The sequence below is a fragment of the Salvelinus fontinalis genome, chromosome 31 (genome assembly GCF_029448725.1).
Source record: "Salvelinus fontinalis isolate EN_2023a chromosome 31, ASM2944872v1, whole genome shotgun sequence".
Taxonomy (NCBI): domain Eukaryota; kingdom Metazoa; phylum Chordata; class Actinopteri; order Salmoniformes; family Salmonidae; genus Salvelinus; species Salvelinus fontinalis.
Window position 1 is genome coordinate 48,727,882 of NC_074695.1, and position 12,167 is coordinate 48,740,048.

General features: G+C 42.7%; 1 protein-coding gene across 1 annotated transcript in view; it reads left to right on the plus strand.

Annotated features, from left to right (window-relative positions):
* Nucleotides 1-12,167, plus strand: part of LOC129830445 (solute carrier family 12 member 5-like) — a 113,726-nt gene that overhangs the window by 59,535 nt on the left and 42,024 nt on the right. The window contains exons 2-4 of the mRNA XM_055893022.1: nucleotides 7,101-7,204; nucleotides 7,450-7,593; nucleotides 11,498-11,644. Of these exons, the coding sequence (XP_055748997.1) occupies nucleotides 7,101-7,204; nucleotides 7,450-7,593; nucleotides 11,498-11,644 (395 nt within the window). The remainder of the gene's footprint in view (nucleotides 1-7,100; nucleotides 7,205-7,449; nucleotides 7,594-11,497; nucleotides 11,645-12,167) is intronic.

Genomic DNA, 12,167 nt, shown 5'->3' on the forward strand with positions numbered 1-12,167 from the left:
GCTCAGGGCAGGCAGAAAGTCAAAACCTGGAAGGGTTAGAAAATAGGAGCAAGAAACAGGCAGGAGCAGGGGAACAAACGCGGGTAGGTTTCACGAACAAAACGAACTGGCAACAGACAAACAGAGAACACAGGTATAAATACACAGGGGATAATGGGGAAGATGGGCGACACCTGGAGGGGGTGGAGACAATCACAAAGACAGGTAAAGCAGATCAGGGTGTGGCAAGAAGCAATATAGGCCTGAGAGAGACACAGAGAGACAGAAAGAGACAAAGAGACACAGAGAGACAAAGAGAGAGTGCAAGAGAGAGAGAGAGATACAGCAGTTTTTAACTGTGTGTCTAGTGTTTGAAAAAGTATCGGCGGAGGTTAAATCAGCAGCCAGCAGTGGGATGTTGGCCTGCTTGACCTCAGTGTTGGATTATCTTCATGCCTCTACCATCCTACCAAAGATTAGACATTTCAGATACATGGCTCTGATGTTGGGTGACTGGGACTCAAAGTGCACTGCTCAAAGTGTAGAGGGAAAGTAATGCACCAGAGAAGATGAAAAATATAAACAAACATACACATACATGCACACAAATAAACACGTTTTAGAAAACCTGGAAAAAGTACAAAAAAATCAAAGCAGATTACATTCTGAACCAAAAGCAAAAAACATGGGTTTATGTGCAGATTTGAAAACTGCTGTGGATTATTGTATATTCAGGTGGTTGGCCATTGGTGTTATTTTACGAAGGGAATAAAAAGCTCAGAATACAATTCCACATGATGTGAAGTGATAGGTCCATTCGAATATTGACATCTGCATAAAAGCTGTGATTTTGGGACATGTTTTTGGTCTCATTACATCGATGTAAAAGAGAGCACTGCTTTACATTCAGGTATAGCACTGAGATGAGGGAGCATTGAGATCAGGTATGGATAAACTCACCAATGCGGCTAAATGCTGTAATCCTCTGTACAAGCTCAAACTACATCCCATTAAATGTTTGCCAATCAAATTTGACAGGTAATGAGTCTTTAGGGTAATGTTCCAAGTTTCAAAGGATTACTGTGCTGTGTGAGAGCAATTTGGCTGCTATTTGCCTTTTTGTCCTTGCTTTTAAGATTAGAGTATAACACCATTGGAGCCCTCGATACAAAAAACACAACTGACTGACTATGAGCTATTATGACCAGCCTGTAGCTACCTCTACATGTTCATCGTCAGAAATGCTTGTCTTGGCTCATACTATGAGACAATTACAGGAAGTGTCAGACTCTGAAGAGGAAGTGCACGTTGTCTCTGCATGTCCCTGCTGCGGGCGCTAACTTGGCTCACGGGAAAGGGTACAGCATGTTGCTGTTCCAATGACGCGCTTAAAATTGTAGTGTCTCTCAGTCCAAACTGTTTCCGAATGCATGCAGCACCCTGCCTTACCCCAGCCCAACTGTAGCTCATGAATATGGATGAGAAACACTTAACCTCTACGGGTCACTCATTCAGCGCATCATAATATCTGAGAAAAAGCTGAAGAAAAGATGCTCCACTTCTGCTGCACATGAATAGTGATTTTGCAGCTGCCTGATCACGTCAGTGTTGAGCACAGGTTTGACTGTTAAACAGTGAGGCAGGCGTTGCATGTAAAGAAAGAAGGAAGCCCACTGGTACTGAGCAGGATTTGTAATGCCCCCGTTCTAGGTCTATATGGTTCTGTTCTAGCTATACAGTTCAAGTAAATTCCTTATGTAGCTAATTTAACTAAGAGTGTTGTAATGTGAATGGCTGGTCTTTTAGTTAGCTGAGGAGTTAACATGTCTCTCCACAGACACCACCAGGGGAACTTATGAGAGAGACAGATGATTTACAGCAGGTTTCCCAGCCCTATCACAGCCCTATCCCCTAGCCACCTCTCCTCTCTCTCCATCCAATCAATTAAAGGGCTTTGTCTCTTCCATCGCCTGGCACTCTCCCCAAGTGTTTTGGCTCATCCACTCAGGTGCTGTAGTGTATCAGTGTTTTAAAACGCCACAGGGATTAAGGCCTTGTGTTTGTGTCGCTTTCTACTTGTCTGTATACTGGTTTGATTATCTGCACCGGAGACATTGCACAGATTACAATAAAAGGACAATCGCCGTGATGCGGTGTCACAATCAGTGTTGATGTTTGTATTGTATTCATGTCAGACCTATGGCTCAAGCCGATGATGAAAGTCATGGATTTCCTGTTTATTCTATTTCAGTCAGTTTGTGTGTGCATAGTTAATGCCTTGAACGTCATTGATCTGCTTGGGAGAGAGGATTGGATCGTGTCAGCGAGGTAGTTTAGGACCCACAGCCACACACACACTACCGTTCAAAAGTTTTGGGGTCTCTAAGAAATTTCCTTGTTTTTGAAAGAAATGCATATTTTCTGTCCATTAAAATAACATAAATTTGATCAGAAATACAACGTAGACATTGTTAATGTTGTAAATGACTATTGTAGCTGGAAACGGAATATCTACATAGGCGTACAGAGGCCCATTATCAGCAAACATCACTCCTGTGTTCCAATGGCACGTTGTGTTAGCTAATCCAAGTTTATAATTTTAAAAGTCTAATTGATCATTAGAAAAACATTTTGCAGTTATGTTAGCACAGATGAAAACTGTTGTTCTGATTAAAGAAGCAATAAAACTGTCCTTCTTTCGACTAGTTGAGTATCTGGAGCATCGTGCATTTGTGCGTTCGATTACAGTCTCAAAATGACTAGAAACAAAGACCTTTCTTCTGAAACTTATCAGTCTATTCTTGTTCTGAGAAATGAATGCTATTCCATGCGAGAAATTGCCAAGAAACAGAAGTTCTCGTACAACGCTGTGTACTACTCCCTTCACAGAACAGCGCAAACTGTCTCTAACTAGAATAGAAAGAGGAGTGGGAGGCCCCGGTGCACAACTGAGCAAGAGGACAAGTGCATTAGAGTGTCTAGTTTGAGAAACAGATGCCTCACAAGTCCTCAACTGGCAGCTTCATTAAATAGTACCCGCAAAACATCAGGCTCAACGTCAACAGTGAAGAGGCGACTCCGGGATGCTGGCCTTCTAGGCAGTACATTGTAGCACTGTAAAAATGCCAACTTAACCAATTACTTAATCATAGTTATTCTGTGAGTTGGGTGGACTTCAGAAAGACAACAAATTGAGCTAAACAAACTTTGCACACAGTGAGCTGAATGTATAAAAATGTGTTGTGTCGAATTACAAATGCATTTTTGCCTTTGGAAGGCAACACTGTATGCTGGTTTAGCTATTTGCACAAATGTTGAGCTAACTCACAATCCTATTGTAGCTTGTTGCCTTACGATTGTACGTTGAATCAACAAACTCTGATCGGAATGAGCTGAATTTGAACATGCTTCTTGAGTAAAAACACAAAGATGTTTGCTCAAAACCACTCAAAACCACACCCATCAATATCATATTTCCCAGCTAGCTCTTTTTTCAGAATTTTCAGAATTGTTTGTTTCAATAACTGTGTTTTTGCAATTACAGTACATTGATTGGTTGATTAATTTTAGGCTACACAAACATAATTAACATAAATCTTTCTGAACTAATCCAATCTGTTAGTAGTTGGACTTTTGCACCCATGACTGAAATGGCTGTTCGAGTTTATAGGATTTAAGTACTCTCAATAATCAGTCTTCATTACTATGGCAGTTATTCTCAATGTAGGTTGCGGGTGATTAAAAGTCCCAGTTGTTGGATATCCTCACTCTGGCTTGATTCCAATAGGAATTACACTGCCCTTTGCAAGCCAGCATAATGTGACTTGCAGGCTTGCCGTAGCCTGAAAACCAGGAATTTCAGATCATTGCGTTAGAGTGTAACTAGGCCCTCAAAGAAAGGCCTTAGGATGTATGTAAAGTATTGTCATAAAGAGTTACATTGTACGTTGAATCAACTTTTTATATTTTTACAGTGTACCTGTACAGGTACCTGTAGAGACAGATGAAAGGGGAGTGGTCTAAATAGAGCCTTATCCTGAGGCATCAAGCAACATTTTCTGTGGCACCAAGGACTCAGTGGACACGCTGTATGAGGCGACCTTTATCATGAGCGCACACACTGTGGTCTTAATTAAAGAGAATGTATATAGTGCATAGTCACACAAACACCCACACACAGACACACACATACACACACACACGCTGACACACCACACACACCACCACCTACCCTCACTAAATGGCCCCCTTCTCCACATGTCCAGAAATTCATTCAGTTCTGCCTTAACCCGCAATAACCGACAACTGCCTAGAGGTTTCATTGTTTTTATTTAGGCATGTCGCAGGTGTAACTGCGTTGGAGCTGTCAAATCAGCAAGCGGCTCCTGGCATCATACCTATTGCGGACATTGCCATTGGATGTGACGAGTTGGAACACTGGAATGTGTGTTGGAATCTACACCTCGATTAGGCTGATATTAATCACTATTATTTTGTTGAAAGATTTTAGATGTCAGTGCCATTACTTCTCTATAGTCTACGCTTTCTCATTCTGAACTTCTTCTAATGCAAATGGGATGCGTGGTGGCTTGGTGACAATGACCACACGAGCAGCCACTCTGATTTGACAGCTCTTAACGCAAAACACCAGCTGTGCGGGTCCAGCTACCACGGGTTAACGCGTGACATGATTGAATCTAGGCTTAGATCTGTGTTTTCACTTTGTCCCTCTCAATGTTCTACCCTATCTCCCTCCAACTGGTATCACTGTGGAGGTAGAGAGTGAGGTATGCGGGAGCAAAGCAGTTAAGATGGTGCAGGATAGCTGGGCGGGAGAATCAGTTCACAACTAAAGTGTGTGGACGTCCTTGCCTGTCACGATCAATATGGCAGGTAAAGGGCGAAGAGAGCTGTATGTAAATCTAACGGAGGTCAAATCGATCTACCGCACACACACACACACACACACACAAAACACACTCACAGATGGCACAGGCATGCCGACGCTCCCTTACAACACCCTCTCTTGTTCTCCATTTCTCAACTCAATAACAATCTATTTAGTTTACAATAATGATAATGAGTAATCAATTACTACAGTGAGAATATGTTCAGTGAGCAATTTGAATTGCAAACAGAGCATGCAGGTAGATGAAACACATCTTAAAAGCGCTTTGAGACCTCGTGAGAAAAGTTAGCCCATTTCATGGCCCATTTCTAAAAAGCATGCAGATAAGGACTAATTCAATGTTGAAGCACATGCACATGGATAGGGCCATAGAAACGTATAAAGCAGAATAAACTGCTGTGCACATTGCGAGGCCAGGCCTGTTGATTAAAAGAGCCGGGCTATTGTTAATGACATGAGCCACTCCATCTGCTCCCTAATGGGCATCTCTCAGGAATGAGATCAGGATGATATTCAGGTTTGTATACGGGCATATTAAGCTGTTACAGCTCCAGTAGCATGGTGGTATCCAGACCCATACGGTATAGGGGTTCTACCATGCAAGATCATAGTGTGCTGCAAATGCTTTGTTAGAGATTGCCTTCCAAGAGTTTGATCTGGTTCCAGGTATAACCTTTTTAGGATCCATGTGAAACCGTTTCCACAGAGGGTTCTACATAAAACCCGAAAGAGTTCTACCTGGAATGAAAAAGGGGACAGCCGAAGAATCCTTGTCGAACGCTTTTTTCTAAGAGAGTGTAGACTCTCAGTTTTTGCTGTGCAGTGACGTGCTGCATGCTTTAGTTTTTGTTGGTGTGGTTGGTTGTTCTGTGCTACCTGGCTGCCTGGCGCTAATGCACTGCAGTGGCTCTTTAGTATTCCTCTCCTGCCGTCTGAGAAGGGTCTCCTCTGGGACTGGCGTGGAGCGGCGGGGAAGAGATGCAGCCAGTACCCATCTCGGCCACCGCTCCCTACCGCCCTCCATACACACTATTAATAAGCCCTGCGCACAGAGTCTGTGGCAGGCAGCAGACAGAGCCATGCAGGGGACACAATCAGACCGCCTGGCCAGGCTGGAGGGGGAACAGGGCAGGCAATCCAAAAAGTATTGATTGGACGACTGGGCCTCTCTGTGTGTTAGAAACAGTGATTTGTTTTAATTTCTATGAGGTACTCTGTGTGATATGATACTAGTTTACCAAGATAATGAATACACACAATTTGGAATGTCTGGTTCCATTTGTCATTGCCAGCACAGACCCTCCCCACACAAAGCCTGTATAGGTCCATCTTTTTATTTATTTATTTATTTTACCGTTATTTTACCGTTATTTTACCAGGTAAGTTGACTGAGAACACGTTCTCATTTGCAGCAACGACCTGGGGAATAGTTACAGGGGAGAGGAGGGGGATGAATGAGCCAATTGTAAACTGGGGATTATTAGGTGACCATGATGGTTTGAGGGCCAGATTGGGAATTTAGCCAGGACACCGGGGTTAACACCCCTACTCTTACGATAAGTGCCATGGGATCTTTAATGACCTCAGAGAGTCAGGACACCCGTTTAACGTCCCATCCGAAAGACGGCACCCTACACAGAGCAGTGTCCCCAATCACTGCCCTGGGGCATTGGGATATTTTTTTAGACCAGAGGAAAGAGTGCCTCCTACTGGCCCTCCAACACCACTTCCAGCAGCATCTGGTCTCCCATCCAGGGACTGACCAGGACCAACCCTGCTTAGCTTCAGAAACAAGCCAGCAGTGGTATGTAGGGTGGTATGCTGCTGGACTAAACAGAGCGTAGTTGCTAGAGCCAGCGTTCCTGGCTCTAGCAACTACGAGTGCTAACGTAATCAAATCCTGAACAATGAATAATTTCTTCAAGCTGACATCATTTTTTTTTTTTACAAACAACACATTCATACTCATCGAAATCCAATCATTTCTCTCCTCCTGTTAAAACAAACTGGGTCTCTCATTTTAAAAGTAAATGAGAAAGTACATTTTCAGTGTGGCTAATGTCTGTGTTTTGCAAACATTTATATTCATAGAAAGAAAAAAATGTAAAACCCCCTCGCCCCCATTTTAATCAACATCTCTCCTTTAATGATTATATTTTGTGTAACGTGTGTTTCTCTGCTAACTGTTGTTGTGCTTGTCTGTTTGTTGCAGGTGATGGGAACCCCAAGGAGAGCAGTCCCTTCATCAACAGCAGCAGTGCCAGCGACGTGGAGAAGAGCCAGCAGTACAATGGCAAGAATATGGCCCTGTTTGAGGTCTGTAACACAGGGCTCCCTTAACACTGCTTACCTATAATTACACAATCATTAAATACTGTAATTACTTTGTTCCATTCGTTTGAAACAACCACCTGCCGTATATACGACGCCTTGCTTGCTCAGGCACCAGGTGGTTTGAATTCTTTGAAATAAGTACTGGTTTCTCGGTTGTCAATACAGCTTAGAGGGCTGTAAAATGAGGGCTGATATGATGTCTGTCCACCTGTCCCTGTGTACTGTAGGAGGAGATGGACAACAGTCCCATGGTGTCGTCCATACTCAGCAGTCTGGCCAACTACTCCAACCTTCCTCAGGGCAGCAAAGAGCACGAGGAGGCCGAGAACGAGGAGGGGGCGGCTCCGTCCAAAAAAAAACCTGCTGTCAAGGTACCTCATCTAATCTCAACTAAAGTCTGGTCCTAAACATAAACATTAGCTGGAGTATGTCCCTTCCAGGCCACCGTTGTCCACCTGACAAGGTGTGCAGCGGAGCATAATCCGGATACAAGAAGCTACTCTCTAGGCCTGTCTTGTTACACTGGTCTGAGTCAGATTACTGTATCATTCACTTCCACTCCTTTTCTTGTTATCCACATCCTAATTTGACAGCTCCTTCCAGCCAAGAGGCCACAGGAGGCTGGTATCATGAGAGAATATTAGGATGTGGTATTATGAAATAACACATATGGAATCATGTAGTAACCAAAAAAGTTATGTTTTATTTTATATTTGAGATTCTTCAAAGTAGACACCCCTGGCACGGATGACAGCTTTGTACACTCTTGACATTCTCTCAACCAGCTTCATGAGGTAGTCTCCTGGAATGCATTTCAATTAACAGGTGTGCCTTGTTAAAAGTTAATTTGGGGAATGTATTTCCTTCTTAATGTGTATGAGCCAATCAGTTGTGTTGTGACCTGGTAGGGGGGTATACAGAAGAAAGCCATATTTGGTAAAAGACCAAGTCTATATTATGGCAAGAACAGCTCAAATAAGCAAAGAGAAACAACAGTCCATCATTACTTTAAGACAGGAAGGTAAGTCAATACGGAACAATTCAAGAACTTTGAAAGTTTATTCAATTGCAGTCGCTAAAACCATCAAGCACTATGATGAAACTGGCTTTCATGAGGACTGCCACTCCTTAGTAAAATGCACATGACAGCCCGCTTGGAGTTTTCCAAATGGCACCTAAAGGACTCTCAGACCATAAGAAACAAGATTCTCTGGTCTGATGAAAACAAGATTGAACTCTTTGGCCTGAATGCCAAGCGTCACGTCTGGAGGAAACCTGGCACCATCCCTACGGGGAAACATTGTGGTGGCAGTATCATATGGTGGGGATATTTTTCAGCGGCATGGACTGGGAGACTAGTCAGGATCAAGGGAAAGATGAACGGAGCAAAGTACAGAGAGATCCTTGATGAAAACCTGCTCCAGAGCGCTCAGGACCTCAGACTGAGGCGAAGGTTCACCTTCCAACAGGACAACGACCCTAAGCACACAGCCAAGACAATGCAAAAGTGGCTTCGGGACAAGTCTCTGAATGTCCTCGAGTGGCCCGGCCATCTCTGGAGAGACCTGAAAATAGCTGTGCAGCGTTGCTCCCCATCCAACCTGACAGAGCTTGAGAGGATCTCAAATCAAATCAAATCAAATGTATTTGTCACATACACATGGTTAGCAGATGTTAATGTGAGTGTAGCGAAATGCTTGTGCTTCTAGTTCCGACAATGCAGTAATAAACAACAAGTAATCTAACCTAACAATTCCACAACTACTACCTTATACACACAAGTGTAAAGGGATAAAGAATATGTACATAAAGGTATATGAATGAGTGATGGTACAGAATGGCATAGGCAAGATGCAGTAGATGGTATAGTGTACAGTCTATACATATGAGATGAGTAATGTAGGGTATATAAACATAAAGTGGCATAGTTTAAAGTGGCTAGTGATACATGTATTACATAAAGATGGCAAGATGCAGTAGATGATATAGAGTACAGTATATACATATACATATGAGATGAGTAATGTAGGGTATGTAAACATTATATTAAGTGGCATTGTTTAAAGTGGCTAGTGATCCATTTTTACATCATTTCCATCAATTCCCATTATTAAAGTTATTAAAGTGGCTGGAGTTGAGTCAGTATGTTGGCAGCGGCCACTAAATGTTAGTGGTGGCTGTTTAACAGTCTGATGGCCTTGAGATGGAAGCTATTTTTCAGTCTCTCGGTCCCTGCTTTGATGCACCTGTACTAACCTGTACTGACCTCGCCTTCTGGATGATAGCGGGGTGAACAGGCAGTGGCTCGGGTGGTTGTTGTCCTTGATGATCTTTATGGCCTTCCTGTGACATCGGGTGGTGTAGGTGTCCTGGAGGGCAGGTAGTTTGCCCCCAGTGATGCGTTGTGCAGACCTCACTACCCTCTGGAGAGCCTTACGGTTGTGGGCGGAGCAGTTGCCGTACCAGGCGGTGATACAGCCCGACAGGATGCTCTCGATTGTGCATCTGTAGAAGTTTGTGAGTGCTTTTGGTGACAAGCCGAATTTCTTCAGCCTCCTGAGGTTGAAGAGGTGCTGCTGCGCCTTCTTCACAACGCTGTCTGTGTGGGTGGATGGGTGGGTGGACCAATTCAGTTTGTCCGTGATGTGTACACCGAGGAACTTAAAACGTTCCACCTTCTACACTACTGTCCTGTCGATGTGGATAGATCTGCAGAGAAGATTGAGAGAAACTCCCCAAATACAGGTGTAGCATCCTACCCAAAAACACTTGAGACTGTAATCACTGCCAAAGGTGCTTCAACAAAGTACTGAGTAAAGGGTCTGAATGCTTATGTAAATGTGATATTTCCATTTTTTATTTTTTTAATAAAATTGCTACAATTAAAACAAACTGTTTTTGCTTTGTCATTATGGGGTAATGTGTGTAGATTGATGATGGGGGAAAAAAAACATTTCAATCAATTTTAGAATAAGGCTGTAATGCAACAAAATGTGGAAAAACTGAAGCAGTCTGAATACTTTCCAAATGCAGTGTATATCAAAAATTGTAACAAAAGAGGAATAAAATACACAGGAAGTAATATCAATGTGCAGGGGTACGAGGTATTTGAGTAAGATACCGATTTAATTTTCTTTCCCATGTCTCATCTCCTTTAGACACTTAATTGGAGAGTCAGGGAGACAAGCAAGGACTAAGACTACAAAGGGTTGCTTGTACCTCTACCTGTACTGTATTATTAGACATTGTCGTTGATGTTTCTGTTGGAGATGGACAAAAAAGTATTTTTTAGGCAACTGGAAATAAAACGGACATCTTATCCTGGAATAATTTGCGTTTAAAAGTAATGAATTTAGTCAAAGATATTGTGAATCCTGCACTACCATAATGTTTTATTCATGAGCCATACATGTATTATACTGGATGACTGGACACTTCATTTAATGTTACAAGGTCTGTAAAATGTCGACTAAGTGAAGTCCTATGGGAGATCCAATCCCATATAACTCAATAGCTGAAAGCCATGTCTAATCAATTGAAGAGTTTGAGAAGTACATTTTCTCCTCTATACATACAGTATCTAGACAGACAGGCCCACATTAATAAAGTAATTAGATGGTCCTTCTCCCTGGTAACAGGACAATTGCTGGTCATTAGCTAATTGAGCTGACAAAGATAGAGGATTTGTGCAACCTCAGCCAGTATCCTAGAGCCACCTCCACCTGCGTGAATAGAAGAGTGAAAGTAAAGTGTCCACTAACATGATATCACACATCTGGATTATTTTAACTCCATGTAGTGAGACACCGAGGAATCTCTGTTGCCTGAATTTCAGCTTTATGCCTCAGAAGCAAAAAAGCATTCAATCATGGAGTGCCACAAACGTATCGCCAGCCCAAAGTAATGAGGAAAAGGAGGAGAAAGTGTTATCTTTCGGCTGCCATTGAAATCGGTTAATGAGGGAGGAAATGTCCCCATTTTGACTGAACAAAGAGCTTGTCATTCTCTCCTCATATGATTACTGTCTTTTTGTGATGGGATAGAGGAGGGCTTGTGAGTTTCTAATGAGTCTGTACTGTATATGAGTATGATGAGTGCAGTATGAATCGGTACTGTATCCACTCAACTCAGATGCCGGAGCAAGTCACTAGAGGAATTTGATTTGTTCCACTCATGGTGTGGGGTACATTACTGTACTTGTATAAAGCTTGTACTGCCATGCCACAGTTAAACATGTTCATATTTAATCAGTATTGATTTGTGTTTGTTCTCCAGGCACCATCGCTGGGCACTCTGATGGGGGTGTACCTGCCCTGCATCCAGAATATCTTTGGTGTGATCTTGTTCCTGCGGATGACCTGGATGGTGGGCATCGGAGGGGTCTTTGGCTCCTTCATCATCGTCTTCATGTGCTGCTCCACGGTGAGTCACAGCTCTGGACCATATTATTTTCACTCTCTCTCTCTCCTGTTCTCCTCCTTCTTTTTTTTGTCTTCCCCTCAAACTCTCTCTCTCTCTTTATATCACCCTCCATGTTTCCCTTTCCATGTGAAAGCTCTTTTTCTCTTTGGCCCTTCCTTCCACTTTGTCTCTCCCCTCCCCTCTATCCTCTCTCCATCATTGTTAGTATGGGCACTGTGCCAGCCAGAGCAGAAAGAGAGGCACGTTTGCAGCACTGATAGGGATATACTCAACGCCACTTCAATTTGAATTATGTTTGATGTCCCAAAGCTCTCCCAGTTGAGTAAATCCTAGCTTAATCCTATTTTGACCTGAGGTAGCCCTGAAAGCTTTACAGAATACATGTACTATTCATCCCTTAACTTACTTACATAAATAGCTTCTTTTTTTAAAGTGTTGTATATTTTCAGATTCCATCACATTCCGGTTCACAGTAATTTCATTATTTTCTACAGAAAATAATTATTGAACCCACAAGAACGGT